The sequence below is a fragment of the Equus przewalskii genome, chromosome 6, assembly GCF_037783145.1.
Source record: "Equus przewalskii isolate Varuska chromosome 6, EquPr2, whole genome shotgun sequence".
Classification (NCBI taxonomy): Eukaryota; Metazoa; Chordata; class Mammalia; order Perissodactyla; family Equidae; genus Equus; species Equus przewalskii.
In genome coordinates this window covers 81,441,203-81,464,916 of record NC_091836.1, presented here as the reverse complement: position 1 = coordinate 81,464,916, position 23,714 = coordinate 81,441,203, and the positions used below count along the sequence as shown (strand labels likewise).

At 44.8% G+C, this 23,714-nt stretch overlaps 1 protein-coding gene across 9 annotated transcripts in view; it reads right to left on the bottom strand.

Annotated features, from left to right (window-relative positions):
* Positions 1-7,659: 7,659 nt before the first annotated feature.
* Positions 7,660-23,714, bottom strand: part of MICAL2 (microtubule associated monooxygenase, calponin and LIM domain containing 2) — a 222,468-nt gene continuing 206,413 nt past the window's right edge. For 4 of the 9 annotated variants that reach the window (XM_070626370.1, XM_070626372.1, XM_070626371.1 and 1 more), the window contains 3 exons: positions 18,723-18,825; positions 14,676-14,749; positions 7,660-11,506 (listed from right to left, as the gene is read on the bottom strand). In XM_070626370.1, coding sequence (XP_070482471.1) covers positions 11,322-11,506; positions 14,676-14,749; positions 18,723-18,825 — 362 coding nt within the window. In that variant the 3' untranslated portion in view covers positions 7,660-11,321. The remainder of the gene's footprint in view (positions 11,507-14,675; positions 14,750-18,722; positions 18,826-23,714) is intronic. The other 5 variants (XR_011541620.1, XR_011541621.1, XR_011541622.1 and 2 more) reach the window with 2 other exon arrangements.

Below are 23,714 nucleotides of genomic sequence, written 5' to 3'. Positions count from 1 at the left end.
AGGTCTTTCCATGCGGTGATGCTTGTTTTATTTTGGCTAAGGATTGTGATATAATAGTATAGGATTGGTGGACGCAAGGCAAGACGAGAGTAAATAGTCTTTTTAATGGTATCTATTGAGAAGTTTAAGGATTCTATGTTAATTTCAATGAGATTTGGGGGGAAGTTCTTGAAAAAAACAATAAAGTTATTTGTAAGTTTAATCTTTCTCTGCAGGAATTTTTTGGAATAAAGTTATGTTGATAAAGATGGGGAAATGATCGTATGGGTGTGAGAGGTTTCCAGAGTCTCAGTATTATGCAGAAGGCTTGTTATTCAAACCTTTCTGCCTCTAGGATAATTATCAGTCTCTCTTGAAAGTCCAAGGGAGAATGGATGGTGAATTATAAATCAGTACTCCTCAAAGTGTAGTCTGAAACCAATATTGATCCGCAAGCTGTTATTGGTCCTCAATGATATAAAAATAGAAACTGAGTGTTTAGAAAATTTTATAGCAATTTAACAATGCAATTTTGTATTTGTTTAATCTAATGATAAAAATTGGAAGCTTATATTTTGAATGTCTTTTCATTTTATTTTTCTAATAATTCTTTCTTTATTGTATTTTACAAAATATTGATCTATGATGAATTCGTCCTTTGCCATCGATTATTTGAAAAGCACTGTTCTAAATTGCTCTGGTTTGCTTACAGAGTTTATAGACTCTCTTTTGATGTTATGCTTTCACAGTCCTTATGGATATGAATTGATCTGGTGTTTGTTCAGGAGATTAAATGAGATAATATACAGGAAAGCACCTTGCACAGGGCCTGGCACTGAAGTAGACTGAATCTAAATCTAGCATAATCAGGGACACACACGTGCTGTTCTTTGATGAGATGCAGAGAAGATGTGCCAGCTCTCCCCAATCTCAATGGATATTTACAGTTAGGGCGCCACTGCTCAGTAGCCCCTCTCATGCTTGGTCATTGGTGTCATGTTACCCAAGGGTTAGATGAGAAGGACAGCTCATGAGTTAAATGTGTTGTTGTGAAACTCTGCTGAATCCCCAGGCCAGTCTCTCCCTGAAATCTAGACCTGGACAAACTGCCCTTGGAGAGAATTAGCCAGCTTCCGGTCCTGGCTCAGTAGCTGGGTGACTTTGGACAAATCTTTGCCTTTCCTATACTTTCATTTCCATCATCAGTAAAGCAAAGCCAAGGCAGTATCTGCTACAGCTGAACGTCCCTCATTCGTTATGATCAACAGTTTCAATTCTAGGTTACACTCAACAAAAACGACTAAATTTGTGCACGCAGATACATGTTTTAGAAAGTTCATAGTAACACCATTCAAATGCCCATTAACAGTTGAATCGATGAATAAATTGTGATAATTACATAGTGGAATATTATACAGCAGTGAGAATGAACAATTTCCAACTACAAGCAGCAATAGAAATGTATCTCAATATAGTGCTGAGTGAAAAAAATCAGACAAAAGAGCATATACTCTATCGTTCTAATCATACAAAGTTCAAAAACAGGCAAAACTAACCCATTAGAAGTCAGGATAATGACTAATCTTGGGAGGGACAGTGAATGGAAGGGGGCAGGGGCAGTGAGGGGAGACATGAGGGAGGTTACTGGAGCTGGTAACGTTCTATTTCTTGATCTGGGTACTGGTTACATGGCTGTATTCACTTTGAAAATTCATGGAGCATGTGCTTAATAATTTGAGCAATTTTCTGTATGTGTAAAGTACTTCAACAAAGTTCATAGATTTATCACAAAAATGATTAAATATTTAAATTGAAGCCATGGGACGACATGCTCTGTAGGGTCCCTTCTATCTCTGTGGTCTCCTTCTCCAACTCCCTGGGTAGCCCACATCACTCAAAAATCCATAGGTCCCAAACTAGGCCAGTTCTGTCCCCAGACCTTCTTTTAGGAGACCATTTTTCTAGCTAAACATGTGCCACCCAGCATCGTTCCCATCCTGGTCCTGTCATCTCCCCTCAGCAATTCCAACAGTCATGGCTTTGCGATTTACAAGGCAAGACCATGTAGTAGTGAAGGGTATGGGTTCAAATGCCATTCTGCAGCCAAATATCTGTATAATCTTGTACAAGTCATACAACCCCTCTGTGCCTCAATTTTCTCATCATAATGAGAACAAATGAGTGCTTGCCTCATAAGGTTGTTGGGAGGACCAAGAGAGTCAGTATAAACAAACTACTCAGCTCAGTGCCCAGCAGATAACAAGGCTTAGCTCAATAAATGTTGATTATGAGGATCTCCTTTGAGACCCATACATGATATCATGACCTCCATTTTATAGGAGAGTAACTTGAAACTCAGAGAGTTTAAATAACTTGCTTCAGATCACATGGCCAATAACTGAGAGACTAATACTATAGCCCCAAGATTCTGTTCTCCCAAATATCCATCGAACTCACAATCTTCAGCTAGGATTATGGTCCCTCAGAAGAAAGACTATATTTTTCAGCTAGCTGCAGGCACATGACTAAACTTTGAGTGATGGGATGTAAGCAAAGTGTTATGTGACAGCTTCCAGAATCTTCCTAACAAATAGACAGGAAAAGGATGTTCGGACTTATACCATCAGACTATATAGGAGAGGCCAAGCCCCCTGCTGAGAAAAACTGGAAGGCTGAACAGAATGTAAAATCATCTGCTTGAGAGCACTGGAAAGCTGACAACACCTATAGGGCCAAGATCTAGAAGGAAGATCCCAGGGAGGTGAGCCCGTCACATGAGACTTTCTCCGTAGGGGCATCTGCCCATTTCAGAAGAGGCAGCAGAGAAGCTGAGGTTGAGCAGGGCAGGTGCCAACCTAACAAGGATACAAAGACAAAAGTTCAGGCGCCATCAAACTGAGGGGCCCCTGGTAAGTCACCCTTGCTTTGGTTTGGGATCCAAAAGACTCGACTCCAGTTGACAAAGAGGAAATGAAGGCATTTTCAGAAAGAGGAAAAAAAACACAACTGAGAAAAACTGTTAATAGCAGACCCAAACAAAAGGAAACACTAAAGAGTATGGCAGGAGGAAAATCGTTGCAGATGGAAACTTGGTGATAGAGGGAGGAATAAAGAACAAATAAAAAAGTAAACATATAGGTACATGTAAAAAAATGTTAACTACATAAAATAGCAGTAATGTCTTATGGAGCTTAAAAAGATACACATCAAATTAAAATACACAAAAGCAAAAGCATTTGACATGGGAGGCAAGTAAACAGAGTTGTGTTCCAAGGTCCAGGCTTTGGAAAGAAGTAAAAGTAACAGTTTATACTGGACTTTGATAAACCAAAGAATCGTGTTGCAACCTCTAGGGTAACCATTAAAAGAACAGTAAAAGAATCACCCCAATTACTAAGATAAGAGGCAAAACTGGAGTCTGCGTGCTCCATGCAGACAGGTTTCATAAACTGTACTTAGAATCTCTGTCTGTCGTAGTTAAGGCAACTTTTCTTTTGCATTCTGTTCTCTTTTGATCTTGCTGTGTGACTTCTTTTTTGTTTTATAGGTTAAAAACCCAGGACAGAGGAAGACCACGCATCTCAAATCAAATTTAGGTAAAACTCAAACTGAAATAGGCCTGGGGAAAGTTTCACATTTCTCAAATGTGAATACCATCAGTTTGGGGTTGAATTGTGTTCCCTAAAAAAGACATGTTGAAGTCCTAACCCCCAGGACCTCAGAATGTGACCTTGTTTGGAAATAGGGTCATTGCAGATGTAATTAGTTATGTTCAAAAGCATCTTAAGTCACACTGGAGTAGGGTGGGCACCAATCCAGCAAGACTGGTGTCCTTAGAAGAGGGACATTTGGACACAGACACACACAGAGGAAAGACGATGTGAAGACAGACAGGAGGAAGGTGGCCCCTGGAGTGATGCTGCCACAAGCCAGGGAGTGCCTGGAGCTACCAGAAGCTGGAAGAGGTGACCAAGGATCCCCCGCCAGAGGCTTGAGGGGGAGCATGGCCAGCAGACACCTTCATTTTGAGTTTCTAGCCTCCAGAACTGTGAGCGAATAAACCGCTGTTTTAAACCACCCAATTTGTGGTACTCTGTCACAGTAGCCCTTTGAAACTAGTACACCATCTAAAGGACAAAATGGAAGGTCCCTATGGATCATGAAGAAGGTTTTACAAAGAGTCTGGATCCCAGTGAGTATTCAGAGGTTGTTTGACCACATTAAAGCAGCCCGGGGGTGGGGTGGGTGGTGGGGAGAAGCCAGCCAGAGCCTCTTGGGGACCTCTTTGATCACCGAAAGCAAGACGTGCTCTCTGGTTGGAAAGAATATATGAGAGAAAATGGCTCTCAAGTGAGAGTCTTAAGTGAGAATTCCCCGCCATGTCCCCCCTTGGGAACTCTGGGATATGAGCAGTGGTCTTTGAAGCCCAGGCTGCCAGGAAGCATGTCCTTCAAGAGTGCTACTTGCCTGGGTTAAGGCAGCCCAGATGGCAGGGTGGGGTTGGGGAGCAAGGGCTTCTCTTGATGGGTAGGGAATGCATCAGGGTCGGGGAAGTTGTTTTGTGACATGGTGGACTGAGGGTGGGGACGTTTTTGAGGATCATACAGGATGACGCCACTCAAAGGGCCTCTGGTCTGGCCATGGGGGAATGTGTCCCAAATTCTTAGAGACAGATGACCTGCTTACCTCTCCTTCAGGAGTCTGGTAAGGAGCTGTGGACATTAGTAGCAGGATTTCCTCACCTGAGCATGTAGAGGGGACGCTCTAAGATCAGTGGCTCACACCTAAGTGATCTAGCAGAGGAATGGAGAACGCTCCAGAGGAACCGCAGCAGGAGCAAAGCTTTTAAGCACAGAAAGGAGCAGTGGGCAGCCACTTCAGACCCAGACAGGCAAGGATACGTGGAGTCCCAAGGACTCTATTTGTGTGTGTCTGTGTCACAGGCACTGACTTACTCCCAAGGCTCCCCTACGCCTTCCCAGGCCAGTGTGCTTGAAGGAGCAGGGTCTTCTTTGTCACAATTGTCATCCACCCTCCTCCCACACCCACCTCCAGACTCATGTGGCCTGGAGGAGCAAGAGTCGCTGCTTCCGTCTCTGCTGGGGAAGATATTAAGGCTATTTATCCTTTAGATGTTTCCTTTTCGGGAGGAAGGTTAGAAATATTACCTCTGACAATGAGATGGAACCACGTCACCAGGGCCAGATGGTGACTTCAGGGTCTGTTTGAAGAACCATTGGCCAAAGGGGCCTGCAAGAGGCTGGACATTTGGTCAGAGAGGCCAGTGCAGAAAGAGCGTCCTGAAGAGGAGGAGGCAGTGCTCTGAGAAGGGCCTTTCCTGTTGTGGAAACTGCCCATTCTTACCTGTTCTGCTGGGATTTGAGGTGATGTTTTCCATTTCTATTGGGATTTGAACAGTTCAGGACTCACCATGGCCACTCTAATTACAAAGTTTTAGTCTAGCCATTTCCATTTTAAATAGAGCCTATGTACACCAGACTGACTCCTGCAAGGAGCCTATGAGGGAGGGTGGAAGAGAGGGAGGCAGGGAGGCAGGGAGAGGGAGGGTCAGTCCCATCTCACAGGTGAAGACACTGAGGCACAATTCAGTAGTTCAAGGTCATCCAGAGAGCAATGGCAGAGCTGGAATTAGAGCCCTGAATCAGTGACTCTTAGCTCTGGTTACTGTGTTTAGAATGATTATATTTGTTGCTTTTTTCTTTAGCTATTGATTTGTTCTCAAATCATACACTTATGGTTTGGGGACTACTGTACACACACACACTTTCCCCAAATTCTTATGGAAACGTTTTCTGTCATTCTGGAGACAGGAAAGGAACAGGATTCATGAGCCACAGGTGTATTGCACCCGGTGCCCCAGTGTCAGGTTTAGTTTCACACAGGACCATGAGTGCCGTTTTCAGTGACCCCTGTCCTGCTCCCCACCCTCCCTGCTCCTCCTCCCTCCTCTGCACAGTCTCCCTAAGGGCCTGCAAAAGCCATCTTGCTCTCAGCTGGTCCCCAAATCACTCCCTCCATCCTCTTCCTCACCCACTCCCTCAGCCCTGGGCTCCTGGTTCCCTACCCTGGGAGTGGGGATTGATTATGCCATGCCACGCTGCTCAATTTGGGGCAGAAATGTTCCCTGGGGGTCTGTGACAGTGTGTCAGGGGTACTTGATCACCCAGGATAAACACGAGGCATCTTCCTAGAGTATCATGTTTATTGAACAATTTTTGTGAGGGGTGGCACAAGTTAGGTAAGTACTAAAGGATAGGTTTCGTGTTAGAGTATATTTAGAAGGAAACTATAGAGGCATAGTCTATAGAGAGACTATAGACTATAGCAATATAGGAGGAGACACACACACTGCCAAGTGCAGCTTTGGTTCTCTTCCCAGACTCCCCCTGAGCAGGGCTGGCACTGGTGTGTTGGGGGCCGGGGCAGTGGGAGCTGATGTAGGAAAGGAAGGGAAGGAACAGATTAGCAAAGGTGCAAGTCTGGCTGGGGACTCAGAGTGAGGCTAGACAGCCTGGTGGCCGAGGGCTGGGTTCTGGAGACTGCATTGGGGTCCAGCTCCTGTCACTACTGTCTACCTGGACTACCAGGTAAGCCCCTGAGCCTGTGTGTGTCAGTCTTATCATCTCAAAATGGGGTAATGTTAATCGTAAGGATTTTACTTACAGGATTAAATGGAGTAATGCACTTACAGGGCTTATGACAGCACCTGGCAGGTGAGGAGAGCTGAATTCACAGCATCATTACCATTACCAGGGTCAGAAGGCTCCTCAGGGGAGCCGTGACAGCATCGGTTTGCTTTTTTTATTTCTAGAAATGAGCTGGGAGAGGGAGTGTGCCCTGAAGGGATGGCGAGTGGCCGCTGAGGGATGTGCTGGAGGCTGCGCACCTGCGGCTCTGTGAGCAGGAGGGCAGACAGCCCAGCAGGGGCGCAAAGAAACCTGCCAAGCGCCATGGAGGGTGGCTGGCCTTTCCTTGGGGCTTTTCCTTTGGCACGTGATCACCGGCAGAACAGGAGCCCTCATCTGCAGTAATGTTTACTTTTTGTCGATATTCAATGGAAAAAAAAAATGAATCATTTCAAACATTCCAACAGCACACAAAATCTTTCAAACAATGGGGGAACTCGTGAATGACGAAGACTGACTGCTTGATTAACCTGATGTGGCATTCATTTCTGGTGTGTTACGTGCTCACATTTCATAAATGTGCATGCGCTGGGATTAAGAACACAGAAAAAACAGACCAAAAAAACCCCTTGGTCCTGAAAGAGTGTGAGTTGAAGAAAGAGGCCAGTTCTGTGCAGATGGGAGCATCCCTGTTGAGTGACTGAAATACAAAACCAAGCTGCACGAGGGAAGAAGGTAAGAGAAACAGGGAGGCAGAACTAGGATAGGCCCCGTCTCTCCCCCTCCCCAGCTCTGAGAATAGCTTCCTTTGTTGAGAGAATACACCTGAGGTGAGCCTTCTTCACGCCTCCTCCCGGATCCAATTTTCTGGTCAGGTAAGTCCCTCCAGGTGCCCCAGTGGGAATAAAGTATCGAACGTTAATTCACAGGCTCCCACATGAAATCAAAGCTTTGCTCAGTTTCGTTCACTGAAAAGAAAGAAATGAAATGGACGCTGTCCTCAGAGGTGCCAGACAAGGCCCACTTGAAAATGTTTTGATGCCTTAGACACAAAAGCATTTATTTTTGGTTCATTTCAGTATTTATAGCAGTGCACATGTAACACATTTCAATCCACATGAATAGTTCCCAATTGTTGGAGCAAATTAATCTTTTACAAGCTACTCAGCGGTGAGGTTAGAAGATAAACAGTCGGTGAAATAGCGCACGCTCCCCTTACGTGAACTTTCTTGTTACAATAAACTCCCACATTTGAGCTCACCACATCCGATGACTGCCCCTCACCATTCTTGTGGCAGCCCCACTGCCCCCTGCCACCTCTGCCTGCTGAGGGACTTCTCTGATCAGCCACCTGGGTGGGACACGCTGCCATTTTCAGTTTGGAAGGAAAAACCTGTAAATCTGCTTCCTGGGAAGACAGACATTGCTGAATTGTCAATTGCCTCCAGAATGCAGAAAACATCAATTTCATTGCAGCTCATCAGAGCTGGAAACACCTGCCACTTCCTTTCTCAGCTGCAATTAACATGCTGCATCTCAGCATTGATTGAGTCCAAGCAGCCTGACGCTGCCAACGTCAAGGTTTAAATGAAACAGTACAACCTGATGTTATTTTTCACAGTTTTAGAAACACGAACTTATTCATGCTTTTATTGCCAAAGAGGCACTACAATACTTGGGGCTCTAAGTCTTTATGTGTGAAACAAACGTGAGCAGAATAGGTTGATGCTTATAATAAAAATAGTTCTTTGTATTTCTTTGGCAGTGATCCTTTTTTATCTTTGTACTTATTTGTGGGTGGAGGAATACTATTCTTTCTGTAGCCCAGCACCTAACACAGGGTTGCAGAACCCCACGGGTATTCGGAGAATGTTTATTAAACAAATAAATGAATGGTTTGGGACAGCAAGCTTCACAACTGTCCCCTTGGTCCAACCTGTGTAAAATTCTGAGCTTATAACTATCATGAGCCCTTTGGTTTAACTTAGAAGCTGTGTGAGACCGACTATGAAATACGTCCTGAGACTGGATGGGGCTTCTTGTCTTGTTCAGAGTCCTAAATTGTTCAGCCTTGACCACAAGTGTTCTTTTATGGGACAGTGAAGGCTCTGTTTTCATCGTAATCCTACTCACATTGCATACAAAGAAACTGTCTTCAAAATGTACAATATTTTACATTTTGAGGGTCTTAGAACATTCTCTGTTGTGAATGAGGAATGAAATCATTTAAAATAGCTCAACAGCCACAATATTTGTGTCTCTCTGGAAATGATCATTGAGATGACTTTTATGTACTAGTAAAACTGAAAGCCAGGATAAGTAGAAGGCTGGTATGAGGTTAATGTTTTAACTTGGCCAGGTGAGACTCAGTCTTAAACCAGAGAACATAGTCTTTGGGAAAGGAAGTGAACAAATTCTTCTCTCATCTATTAACAGAATACTAGGGCAAAGAACCACCTTCTTTCTTGGCCCTTTTGGGAGAATCTTTCTTTTAGATGGAAAGAGAACAAATTAAACTAAGTGGCAATTAATTCTTTTGTACAGTAGCAACCCAGACACTGCACATTTGAGCATCATCTGTTAAATGTATGCAAGCCCCAAATAATGCACTTGTATATAACTGACAGAAAAGACTGGACTTGACTATTTCTACATATTCTAGAATAAAAACAAGTTCTATATCTCTTTCTTAAAGTGAGTTAACATTCCTGAGCATCTGTAGTCTTATCTCTAAATGCCTGTTTGCTGAAAACATTAATGTTGACAATCTGCATAAACCTTTAATACTATACAACCCACTGCCCCAAACATCTGGGTTATTTGAATGATAAATAGCTTATATACTAATACCTTAGTGCTAACAAGTCTTCTCCAAATTATAACACAGGAGAACTAGAATTATGAGGAAACCATATTAGCAATTTCCACTAAATATACAAATAAATAAAAATAGATAAATAGCCATAAGTGGCACAGTTTTCATAGATAGATAGACAGATGGAAAGATGCCTGTACATATTTCCTAATAACAGAATCCAGGCACTAGAAGACCTGATTCTTAAAAAAAAAGAAAAGAAAAGAAGAAAGGAAAAGAAAAAAGACCTCCAACCTTCAGAACTTGGTATACCATGGAAAGGCTGCATTTTAATACCACCCAAAACGCTGGCTGACTCAGGAAATCCAATCACACTTGTAATTTCTGGCTTGTCAGCTGGCCAGATTGGTGTGCACAGAAGCATCTCAGACAAGAGTGGTTCATGGGTGAACTTCGATTGAGGAAAGTTAGGTCTCCCGTCAAAGCCAACTGTGGCAAAGCACCTTTTGTCCAATGACACATTGAAACACACGCAGAAATGAGAGAGGCCAGACATCCAACAAAGACTTCTACAGTCTGCCTCTCGTCAACAACAGACTGAATCTCCCAAGAATCCTGTTAAAGGAAAACAGTCAAATACTTTATGACAACAGATCGCCATTTAAAATCTTCTCTTTGGTTCCCACATGAACCATCAAAACATCCCAGGAATTCCACGTCAGTGCACCAACTCCAGCTCCCAGCTCTCCTTTCACATTGAAAACGTCATAGAAAAAAAAACAAACAACTGTGACCCAATTTGGGATTTAGTAAATGGGGTCACTGTACTCGGCTCCACCTTGGAGTCAGCAGTGGTTTGTCCTTGTCCTGTGGAGTTCCTGAGCAATCCCTGGAGACAGTCCCAGAGACACATCTCTGTTTGGACCTGAGAAGACCACCAGTGAAGCGTTTCTGGCCTTGGATCACTAGTGTGTTCGGTTTTAACAGCAGCACCATCCTCACCAATATTTTATCAACAAATGAAAGAGTTTCCTTTTTTGCCATTACCAACAGTTATGAAAAGGCACTTCAAAATTACTCATTTCCTAAAAATGCTTTTCAGTATGTTCCAGGGGCCATAAGGACAGTGCTCTGAGAACATAAGCTTTTCTAAACCGACAGTATTTGGTGAAAATGAACAATTCTGCTGGTATGAAGTTAGTTTTATTTCCCTTTTTCTTTCTTTCTTCTTTTTATTTTGATAAAATTAAGGCTCAAATGTTCTATTAAACTCTCATTGCTTATGTATATTATATTAAGGCTTATAAATACACCTGGTAAATTAAATTCACCCTGGATTGAATTAACACCTGCTATATGAGTTATTTGCTTTATGTAATCAGTAATCTCAAGGTTTCTCCGCTTTCTCTGGAAACGCAATTTAAATATTAACCTAATCTTTAAACTGCTGCTGCTTCTTTGTGACATTTGGAAACCGATCATCCATGCAAAAAAGGCAAATACGGATATACTAATGAAAAGGCGGCTTCTTAAAATCTTACAATGTGTAACTTAATGAATTGGGAGGATAAATGATAAAAGCAGCAGGAAAGTCCATCTTTGTGTTACTTTCTAGGGAAAACAATGTTGGTCATCTGCCAAGGTCATCTCAAGTCCAAGAAACCTGCTGAAGTTGACTGCCAATTTCAAGAGTCTTTGATCTCTGGAAGGATCTTGGGCAGCTGTAGTACATATAAGAGAATTTTAATTAAAAAAAAAATTGCAGTATGGTATAACTTAAGTTCCCAGTGTGACAAATCCTGCAAGAGGAACTCGAGTGTGTGAGGTGCGCTGGCCTGCTGGGTCCTCTGCTTGCTTCGAGGGAGGAGCCTCAGGTCTTCTCACGTCCTGCTCAGCTGATAGCCCCTGGAGAATACGAAGCTTTCAAAGTGCTGGTCTTCAGCCCTTTCTTTGATGCGTTGTTCCTCTAAGGAATCCACGAGTTTGTTCCTTTGCTCAATCACTTGCATCATCTCGGTGAATATTTCTTGCTCCTCACTGAGATCCTTCTCATCTTTCTGGCTCTCTAAAGAGAAAAAGAAAAACATTGGGCCTCAGGTAAGATTTGGCCCCAGGGGAGCTCTTGGCAAGGGCATTCTTGACTGCTCTGGACTTATGCTGCCCTTTAATTTCCATGGAGAAAACAAGGAAGTGAATTTAACACCAGGGAACCACCCTCCAAGCCGCAGATTAGAAAGCTGGGTGCTTTGTGCTGCAGTCAGCTGTCTCCATCTGGAGAATAGACATAAAGCGACAGGGAAAAGCCTTTTGTGAGAAAAAGTGAATACCAGCCAAGCCCCACCAGGTCCCCCAACATCCCCTCCCCTGCAAAAAGAAACCAACAAAACAAGGAAAGCAAGTTTTCCATAAATATGTCTGAGCTACAGCAAGGAAACCTGTGAGAAAAGTTTCAAAGTAAACCGTCTGCATCAGTGGCTACTATCTCGATGACGAGAAGCCTTTTTTCAGTGGCAGTTAATGACAAATTGCAGCCCTTTGGGTAGAGACCAGGCAGAAGCAAAGCGAGGCTGTGGCTGGCCAATGGGAGGATGTTTCCAGACTGTGACAACACTTTTCCCTTTCCCCCTTCTGAGTACACAAGCTTCTTCCCAAGTGGCCTGAGGCATGTGCTTACCTGGGGGAAGCGAGATTGTTATAAAAGAAAGAGAAAGGGTAAGAAACAGGGAATGATGACTTTCGGATACCGAAAATAGGATTTTAAAGCCAGAGTTAAGTCTTATCCACCAGATTATTGCCTTGGGAGAGCCTTGTCTAAACTCCTTTAGCCCCTTGCATTGAACACACCGGGCACAGGGCCGTGAGCCCATCCCGGAGCAGAGAAGTTGCCACGCTATTTCATATCAGGCTTCGATCTGAAGTCGTGTCAGGAAGAAGGCACGTGTGACAAAAGATAAATAAAGGAGCACCGTTTCCTTGGTACCTCATGTTTTATGGGAGGGAGAAGACAGAGACAGGCGAAGCAGAAGGTGAGAGCCCTGGGCACCAGTCTTCCAGCCTCGGAAGCCCCCAGTGGAGAAGGAAATGTCATATTATTTGACAGGAACAGTGGGGACCCAAGAACTCCTGTCCTGCCCCTCGTTGGGAACTCTGGGAAGAAGCCAGCTGGAAGGGCGCCCTATGTATAAACACGAGGCAGTACTTCATGCTGGGCAGAGAAGAAGGGTCTGAGTGTGGCTCCCGACATTTCCATCTGCTGTGCGTGGCACACACAGGTGGAGCCTAGATGTGCCCACTTGCCCCAGAGCTGCCAAAGGTAGCTGGCCATGGGCCTGCCGTGGGGCTCCCCCATGATGAGGAGTGAAACGGCTTCACAGTGGAAACTGTCTGGCCAAGCAGAATGGAGGATGTGCTGAGGAGAGGCTGAGTGAGCCAGGGAAGGCCACCAGGCTCCAAGCACGCCGAGAGAATGACTAGGCTATGGAGCGCACCGGCCGCACACCTTAGCTGCAAATGCCAGCAGAGAGAGCAGCAGCCGGATGATGGAAGACAGCTGTGTGGGGTCTCAGTGAGTCAGAGCAACCCACACAGGTTCCTAAGGCTGTGAGGTCACACAGACCTGCCTTTCCCCATCGCCTGGCAGTCACCTTAGGGAGAAAAGCAGAACGAAGGGGCAGCCATCTGCAAGACTGAATATTTTCATCCCAAAGAGACTGAGCATTTCCTATAGGGACTGTTTAAATTATTGCATCAGACTGAGTTTACCAGAGAGGGATAAATAAAGTTCCTTTCCTTTTGTCTTTTTCCTTACTAACTAATAGGATGAAGCTTTCATGGAAGATGAGCTCAGGTACAGATAAAATAAAGAAGCTACATTTGTGGGCTTTTTTCTTTTTTTGTACACCTGAGAGGAGTGAGAAGAAGCATGACCATCATTTCTTAGTAAGAATTTTTTTTAAAAGAATCAAAGGTGGCTACTGGAGTCTTTGGTGGTATTTGTTTTACCATGCTGAAACTTAGCAAATGTAAAATTTTTATCAGATGTATAAATCAGATATTAGTTATATACTATGGTTTGTTAATTTAGGTATACTCCAGTATTGTGCTCCATATTTCATAATCAACACAGAAAAAGAATTCCTTTCTCACTTTCAGCTTGTTGCAAATCGACCCATCTCAGCCCCTTCTGACAAAAAAAAAAGACTTTTATCTGTTCTATATAGTGCAAAATCCAATAAGGATTTTGTTAGAAATAGAATTCTGTTGCTACAGAGATCACTCTACGAACCACTACTATGTGGGAAAGAACAGGAGAGCCAGGGTCTGTGGCGATCTGTTCCTAAATCTTGGCCCCGTCATTTACCTTGAGCATGCTTTTTAAGTTCTCAGAGACTCAGTTTTCTAATGTAAAATAGGGATAAAATACCTAAATAAGAACGATCATCATGATGATATGTAATATTTACTAAGTGCTTGCCTTTATACCAGACAACCCATAGGTAGGTGCAATGTTTGGTCCATGAAGTATAAAGAAATTATTTAACTTGTTCTTTTCGACCTAGGTCAAAATGTGAGAAAGCCATGCATGGATATGGCCCTAGAAAGACACAGGCACAAAACAGAATGAATACACCTGGCTGGCTGGAACCAATGAATGCATAAATCAGTAAATTGTGTCACCGAGTTCATTTCAACTCTACCTCCTTCACCATGGAAATAATTTTCTCACGTGTGATGCCCTGGCCCAGCCCATGCCCGGAAGGATGTTTCCTTTACCATCTCTAGTGCCTGGCAGAACTTGGCCTGTCTTCCTCTGTGCTCCCCAAGTACCTGTGTCGTGGTCCTCATCCCACTGTACTGTAAGGACCGGTCTGGGTGTCGGTCTCCGCAGCAAGACCACAGGCACGGTTGCTCTTCCGTGTCTGCCAGGCCCGCACTAGATTCTTAGTGAGTGTTTGTAAATGAATGGACGGATAAGTGAATGAATGCGTGAATAAATGACTTTGTTCCTTTTCAAACACGAGATGGAGCAAAATACTGCTCTCACAGCCCAAGTGAAAGAAGCTAAGTGAGGACTTGCTGTGCTGGGGGCAGAGGGCAGAAGGCAGGCTGGCTTTGTGCTCCTCTCTGACTCCCAGGCTGGTTGTGCAAGGCGGGAGGAACGCTCTGCTCTGCTCAAGTGTCTTTCTGGGGAAAAACGTCTTCTCCAAGGGCCCCAAACATGTCACCATACTCACCCTCCTTGAGCATCTTCTCTCTTAATTTCTGCTCCAGTCTGCTCTGATGGTCTTCTAATTCCAGTTCTTGGGCCCTGGGGATGGGAAAACATTCAAACTTTGTAAATACTGGAGAGTTGAGTAGACACAGTGACTAATCAGCCCACGACAGTAGCTACTGCATTCTTCTTTCCTTATTAAAACCAGGGTCTTGGAACATCTCTAAACTGAAGGTTTTGCTGCTGCTGGGGTCACTGAGGTGCCAAGAAGGATTGCTGAGATATGGTGAACTCAGGAGATGATGGGGAGCAGCTGAAGGCTGTGATGGGATCTCGGTAGGCTTTGAGAAGGCCACTCAGGCCACCCATCAGGGATGGATAGTGAAGGAGGACTCGAATAGTCCAGGGAGAAGCAATGACAATCTGGAACTCCTCTCTTTTAGGGGCAATACTACCTCAAGTATCACCTGTGACAACTCCCAAATCTCTGATTGTGGAAAACAAGGGGGAAAGAGGAGTGGGACGTTTTCTCCAGGTGGAGGCAATGTAACTCAGGCCGCTCCAGTGTCTGGTTGTAGGAGTGAGGGAAGAAGAGCCAGTGATGCTTTGGAGCAGTGAAGCTGGGGTGCTGGGGACTCAGTGTTTCCACCGATAGCAGCAGCAAAGTCAAGAAGTGTATTGAGTTCTTGGTGAAGGTCAGGTTGGAACTTCTTGACCTTTCCATGTCTGGGGATATCCCGTGGATGTCACAGAGTGTATGTAAGCTCCCCCTGCGCTAGGCCGTGTGGTGATGTGGAGGTTCCCCAAACCTTTGCAAATGCAGCTATGGAGTTGCCAGAAGACAGGAGGACCACACACGGATGTGGCGGGGGTCAAGGTGATAGGTATTGAAGTCACGTGATCTCTAAGAGGGAGACTCTAGAGAAAGGAAAGCTTTGAAGACAGGAGCTTGGGAATGCCTACATTTAGAAGCCAAATAAAAGAAGTGGAGCCAGGGAAGAGGCAAGCAAAATGTTGGAAGGAAAAAACAAGACATGGAGCATCACAGAAGTGCAGAGGAAAGTTTTGAGAGAAGAGAGAACTCAAGGGCGTACACTGTTACAGAATCACTGAAGGGCAAGGGCTGAGAAGAAGTCCCTGGGTTTGGCATCTTGGGACCTTCCTTCCAGCCCCACCTGCAGTCTGTACGTGCATCTGCTATAGTGTTGGGGTCATGTTGCTTTACCCTGCTGCTGTTGTCATTATTTTTACTGCTGATGCTCCTACTTGGGCCAAGGTCCCTGCCTTGTTCAACATTCTGCCTTTTGCTATTGACAGTGAACGTCTCTAGGCCCATGGTGGTAACCAGTGGAGATGCGCCACTCATACTTCCTTTAAGAGAGAACTTTCCAGGAGGAGTGCAGTTAGCTGGCTGCTGCTGCAGAATCCATTCAGTGGCATGCTGAGGCCCTGATGTCCCGGGGCAGGTCCCAGCCAATGACTGAACACAGCATCAGTACTAGGGCTGGGCCCTTCCTGCCCTGCTCTGGCCGCCTCTGTGGGCAGTCTGCTCTCCCATTGGCCTGGCTGAGCCTTCCTCAGGCTACATTGCAGTCTGAGGCTCCCCTGCCTGATTCTCCTCCCTTCCCCTCTCCTTTCCCAGGAATCGGGACCACAGTGCGGTCTGTAGATTCCCCTCTTTTCCTTGCTTCCCTTCCCCTTTATCTTTCACAGGTATTTTCCCAATAAATCTCTCGTACTTCTAATTCTGTCTTGGCATCTGTTTCCCAAGGGACCCAGATGGACACATCAATCTAAGACATTTCTTCTTGTTCATCCAGGTGTTTCTCCAGACTAAAATCTATCCTTTAACAGAGCTCCTACCCGCCTTCATCCAGCTCATATGCTTGAGTTCTCTTTGGAGAAGGTCCCTCTGCAGGGTACTAACTGGGGAAGCCACAGTCACTGAGCAGTAGCGGCAGCAGCCGTCACCTCCCTGGCTCTCACGGGTAGACCCTATGCCCTGACTGCTCCTTCTACAAACCTCCATGGACTCTTGCCATGTTTTGTCATCACTATCATGATCTGGGTTTGCATGTCTGTGTCCCCTGAAACCGTGAGATCCTAGAAGACAGGGACCATGGGCTTACTCACCTTTATTTTCACAGTGCCCAGCACAGCTCTTAGCACATAGAATGTGCCTGATACATTTTTGTTGAATGAATTTTACAATTCAGACCTGGCCCAAAGGCAGATGGTACGATTGTGTAAAAGGGGCTTTATAGTGAGGTGGACGTGGACAAATTACTCAGTTGCTCTGAGTCTCAGTATGTGCAATGATGTAAAAAGTAGTGATAGAACAAATAATTACTACAGATGACCCCTTCTGCCCGCTAGTGGCCTTTCCTTCCATGTCAGCGGGGCTCAATGAGTACAACTGCTGGCCTCCTCCCCCAGGGCCCACTCTGACTCACTCTCTCCCCATGGGAGGATGACTGGGTGAACTCAGCTCACACCCTTTCTCTCCTGGCCTGCACCAGATGTGTTCTTGATTACTCTGAGCCTCGCCATAGGTCTAGGGCAAGATTTCTCAATCTTGACACTATTGACATTTTAGGCTGGACAATTCTTTGTTGGTGAGGGGAGAAGGGGTGTCCTGTGCATTGTAGAATGTTTAGCAGCATCCTTGGTCTCTACTGACTAGATACCAGCAGCACCTCCTAATTGTGACAACCAAAAATGTCTCCAGACATTGCTGAATATCCTCTGGGGGGCGACATTGCCTGCACTTGAGACCCACTGGTCTAGAGTAAAAGCCGTGCCCCTAAGAAGCAAGTAGGTCTACGACCTTTTGTGTGGGTAAGTATGTCTAATTCTGGGGTTTGGTTAGTGTAGTGGGTTGAATAGTGACCCCCAAAAGATAGGTCCATATCCTAACCCCCTGGAACCTGTGAATGAGATCTTAATTGGAAAAAGGTCTTTGTAGATGTAATTAAGTTAAGGACTTTGAGATGAGAACATCTGGATTATCCCAGTGGGTCCTAAACTCAATGATGAGTGTCCTTATAAGAGACAGAAGAGGAGAAGACACAGACACAGAGAAGACAGAGGCAGAGATTGGAGCGATGCAGCCACAAGCCAAGGGACGCCTGGAGCCACCATAAGCTGGAAGAGATGAGGAAGGATTCTCCCCCAGAGGAAGCATGGCTGTCCTAACCCCTTGGTTTCAGATTTCTGTCTTCCAGTACTGTGAGAGAACAAATTTCTGTTGTTGTGAGCCACCCCGCTTGTGGAATTTGTTACTCCAGCTTAGGAAGCTAACACAGTTAGCAGGCCTGCCTGGGCTCTCACATTTAGCCAAGCTAGCTCCTACTGGTAATAAAGGTAATATTTTGATGTTCTATCTATTGACTTCGTTGTCTTATTTCTCACCTAGTTCAGAACTGAGGTAGGGAAGAGGAATGGAATTTGTTAGACCTCTTCCAAGACCCCCCAAATTACCTCTCAGGGTTGGGGAGAAAATGAAGTGAGCCAGCAGAAGCGAGAGCACCCAGCATACCTGTGATGCTCAGTGGGTTCAGATTGTTACTTTCTTTCCCTCCAGAATGGTGACGGGTAAGTGACCTTCAACTTTTTCAGAATGTGACAAGAGAGGACAGCCAGACAGATCTCAGTCCTTCAATGCATCAAAGTCACAAAGAGATGGCTAGGCAGGTCTCATCAAGCCCTTCCTGCGATCCGCACTCAGAGGCCACTCACATGCCCCTGTTTGCAGGTGTGTGACGGCAGGTGGGTCCCCCCTGGCTTGGGGGACAGGGATGGACTGAAAATACCTATCCAAACGCCCTCCAGCTCCAGACCCATTACCTGAGATCTGTTTTAGCCATGGGACTCGACAGAGAAAACAGACCACTGAAATTCCCTGTGCTAATGTCAGCATGATATGCAAGGCATCAACTGTCAATTTGCCTCAATCACAATTCTGTATGCACAAGGAGAGAAAATCCCGGGACTTCATCAGAGGAGGGGGAGCCGCCCCCTCCCGCCCCTCTGCTTTTAGGACTCTAGTCCTCTGTGCTGCCTCACTTACCTGATCAGGAGCTCCGACTCATATCGCATTAATTTATTCTTCTCCAGAACCAGCTTAAACCACTCCTGCAAAAGCTGCGCTTCATCCTGTGTGCCTGAATCTGCTTAAGAAATCAAGGCAAATGGGTGAGATTGGCATTTCTCTCTCCATGATCAAACTGCTTTGGAACCACTTTAGCGGGCCGTGTTTGTAGCAAAAAGAGCTCAGCAGGCAGTAGCCCCTGACGGCCTGTTGATGCCTCGAGGTCAGGAGCAGGACAAATACAACCCACCTGTGCACACCCTGGGGGCAGTCCTACTGGACATTCAGGGCGTGAATACTTCATCACCAAGGGTCATATACCCTTGAGCATGCCCTGCCTTAAATGAAACTTCTCCCGCTCACTTGTCCTCCCTAAAACTTCTGTACGTTTATGCCTCAGATCCTCCACCAAAGAAAACCCTCGTAACTCTGCTGGACACTGTCTCCTCTCCTCCTTTCCACCCCGCAAATCAAGTGTATACCGAGTGCCCAGGTCAGGTGCAGCTCCCTTCATGGGGCAAGGAAGCTCACACCACGTTTAGTCATAGAGTGGTGATTGGCATTTTGATTTTTTGCACAAAGAAAAGCCAAATGATGAAAAAAAAAATGTTATTAGCTTTGAGTCTCATCGGGAGAAAGTTATAGCCATATATTCTTATAATTTAGAAAATGACCTTTATTAAACAGAAGAATAACCATGAGAAAATTGACACTGCTTTCAGACACTCAAAGTCAGATGCTAAATGTTTAGATACCAAAATGTTAAAATCTGGGCATATTTGAGAAAGAGCAACATAGAGGTGGCTTTCTAGTATTTCACCCTGAAATGAGAACACAGGCTGTATTGCAAAGCTCATGGCCATTCTAGAAGGATTTATACTGGAGGGTCCCGCAGGCAGTGGGGAAAACAGCGCAGACAGAAGACGTGTGAGCTTGGGCAAGTTGCTTAACCTCTTGGAGCCTCTGCTTCCTCACTGGTTAAACTGAACAATAAGATACGCAGGCAATATAACAATAATAATAATAATGAGCTACTGTTTATTACACAGCAATTACATACCAGTCAATGGGCTATGTGCCTTCTACACGGCATCTCATTTAATCCTTATAGCAAACTCACCAGTAGGTTCCCTCACTATCACCACTTGAGAGCTGAAGAAACAAAGGTTTAAAAGACGAAAGTAACTGCCCGAGCTCACAGTCAATAAGCGGTAGAGCCAGGGCTTGAACTCAAGTGAGTCTTATTGGAAGCCCCTGCTCTTCACTGCTTGTGTACCACTCCCTCCTCTCTCTCTCCCTCCCTCTCTAGGCCTGTAAGACAAATAATGCCCCTGGCACATCACATCACAGCAAGTCAAGTCATCCACAAAAAGAGTCTCCTTTTCTCACTGTCTCTTTGACCACCTTTTTATTGATAAGGAAATAGGGGCACAGAGGGATTTATATGCAACGATCCAAATTTTAGTTAGTTAATGAGCAGATGAGTGCCACTATGCAGGTCTTGACTTCTGGAGGATTCCCTCATTCCTTCATCCATTGACAACTATTTATTGAATAGGTGTCAGGTACTGCCTTAGGTACTGGGGATACAGTGATAGATAATGCTACATCTCATGAGAAATTTGGAGATAGTAAAGCATAGTGCCTGCCAAAAAGGATATTGCTCCATAATCTTTTGGCTCAGGTGGACCCAAAAAGCTAAAATAAAAGAGAACATTAGAAAACTGATCCCGCAACAAAGCAGCAGAAAAGGTCTCTGGGAATACAGAGAAGGGAGGGTTTTCCTGGTCAGCATGTGAGGTTGGAGGTGGGTTCTCCTAGTCAGGGTGAGGTTGGAGGAGCCATTTTCCTGGTCAGGGTGTTAGGTTGGAAGGGGGGTTCCTGAGAGAGGTAGGGTATGAACTGGGACATTTAAGAATGGCCATCACTCTAAGAGGAAATAAGAGGATGGGAGAGGAATTTCCAAGAAGAGGAGCAACATCAGAAAAGACGAGGGGATGAGCTAGAAGGTGGGGGGGGACAGACATTAGGAAGGGCGAAGGAGGCACGGAGGGGTGACGATGAGGCCTGAGAGTATATGAGGATCTCATCATAGAGACCCCTGGACGTCATGCTAAGGGACTAGTACTTTGTGCTGTAGAACACAAAGGGACACTAAAGGTGGTTGAATAGGACAATGATATGTGGAATGTCATACAGTAAGGATTAAAGTGGGGAGAGAGAGGAGGGAGGGGAATGAGAAAGATGTTATCCCTTTCTTAGGTTTCTTGAATGAATGAATGAATAAACTTATAAACACATTGAGTACCAACATCTAAGCATTGTTTATGGTGCTGAGGGACAGGGATGAATAAGCATTGGTTCCAGCTCTTCAGGAAGCTGGGAGCTTGCAGTCCACTGGGGGAAACCAACACTGCGTAGCCAAATAGAATACAACGTGCCCCCTTGCTGTGCAACACAGGAGGGAAGCAATTAATCTCCTGGGGAGGAAGTGAGAGAGGCTGCAGAGAGGAGACAGCAGGTGAGCTCAATCTAAATGGATGAGTAAGAGTTTTCTAGGGAGAGAACGAGGTAAAGAACAAGGTATTCCAGGCATTAGTTGTCGAGTGAAAGAATGAAGTATGTAGACCAGATCTCATATATAACATAGAAGTTAAGAGCATACGCTTTAAACTCAGGCTCGGGAGCCAACTTTCGCTCTTCTACGTCCCACTATGTGGGCTTGGACGCTTAGTGTAGCCTCCCCAGCTGCAGTCTCCTCATCTGTTATGAAGATGCAGCGGGATTGTGCACAAAGAGACCTCAACTCAGCCCTGGCACATAATGGGAGCTCAGTAAACTGTGATGGTCCTTATTCAAACCACACAAGTACATGATGGAAGAAGTCTCAGGGGTCATTTATTCCAGCCACGGAGGCACGCAGGAATTCCCCCTACCTCCCTGCCACTCCAGCCTCCACTATGACTCCCCATGTAATAGTGGAATTCCCCGCTGTCCAAGCAGCCCACTGCAGGGCATGTATTCTAAGTATTGAAAAACTTCTTTCTATTGGTCTTCCATAGGTTGGAGGCTAGCCACTGAGTCCAGTTTGCCCTCTGGAGGAAACAGAGAGAGCACAAAACTACACATTTTACATGAAAGACGTTCAGATATTTGAAGACAGGTCTCACCATCCACTGAGGTATTCTTTTTTCAGAGTCAGCACCTCCACATCATTCATCGTGTTGTCCTGAAAGGGCTGCCCACCCCTGCTTGCCTTCTAATTTTCCAGGATGAAGATGGAAGACAGTCCCAAATCAAGCAAAATATCAACAGCCCAGAGTAGAGAGACTCCCCGGCACCTTCCGCCTGTGCCCTGGGGCTGCAGAAGTCTTTCTAGCAGCTGTGTCTTCACCTGGCTCTTACTAACTCGCAAACGAATCTGGTCTTTCCACACCAGTGGTGGTGAAGTCTGAGGACTTCATGTTCTATTTGTGCAACTGATCTTTTTCTTAACCTAATTCAAGACTTCATACAAATCTTGTTAAATATCATCTTGTTTGTTTTGTTCCATTACAGGAAAATCTTTTGAATATCTTATCCATCTGGACACGTTTCTCCTAGATTTGGGATTTCTGAGGAATTGATAAATGGGCATCCTATAACTTTATGCGGTACTGAAAAACAAAATGTCAGACGGGACTGGACCAAGAACAGAGCCATCTGGCCCATTAGGGACCTTTCTAGCCTTTGAGTGAGACTGTTCTGTGGGCTCAATGCAGGCACCCAACTGGTATCATCCAGCCCTCATTTCTATATCTTGTCCATTAGGCTGTTACAGGAAACTTTGATAAAAAAATCATTTCCTGAAATCAAGTTTCACCATGTCTGCTGTGTCCATTGGCACTACCAACCTTGCAAGTCCACCCAGAAAATGAAATGACATTTGTTTTTCACAGCTTCTCAGTAAATAGCAGTGGTTCCTCAGTAACCTCTAAATTTCTTTCTAAATATTTACAATTTCTTTAATAATCCCTTCTAGAATTTTGACAAGAATCAGAATTCATGTTTCTTTCTCATGTGAAAAGTAGAAAATGTACTCATCTCTAGTCTTCTGGTTCTGGAATTCTTCATGAGTTTTCAAAGACTGAGGTTATATCTGCAAGCTATTTCAACACCAGGGGGTTAATTCAGTTCATTCAACAAATTCTGATTGAGTAATGCCACATCCAAGACACTACTCTAAATGTGTCATCTTTCACCTGGGCTTAGAAAGTTGAATTCCTTTTTCTCCTATTTTTCTCACCTATCCAGATTCAATTTCCTCTTCTAGGTATTTGTTTAACATTTCTAGATTGAGGATCATTTTCCTTGACAAAGAAAACAAAAAGCTGAGAGTTGAAAATTCTGTCTTTCCCCATCATGTAACATTACACCATCTGCCTCAGCACTGGGCCTATCCTTTCCTTGTTCCCAATCCAAAAGAAACAGCTTTAAAGGCACTATTTTGCTGTCTTTAGAGTATTTTTTGCTGTTGTTTTTCAGATTCAGCCTCTTTGCTGAATCATATCCCCAGGTTCTAGTCAGACTTTTATCCTGCATTACATATCACTTTTTCAACCTTATGTGTCCTTCTAAAATCTGGTCCATGAAACTGCTCCCTGTGCAGCCACACTGATTTCTATTGATGCTTTACCCAACAAACACAGGTTGAACTGAATCAATCAATTTCATTTTCTGTTTTCAATGGATAATTTGCAATTTTACAGCCTACAGTTAATTTTTTAGAGTCTTCCTTTCCTCGATAGTCCAAGTCACTTCGGAGATCTTCAAACAGGGAATCATGTGCAGAATTTAGGGCATCTGCCTTCCCAAAGCATTGGGTACTGGTGGACTGTGCCCAGCCCAGACTTGCCTTGCTCTCAACCCCAACAATGCAATGAGACTTCACTTCACAATTTCCATCAACTCATTGCCGCCCATCAGATAGCT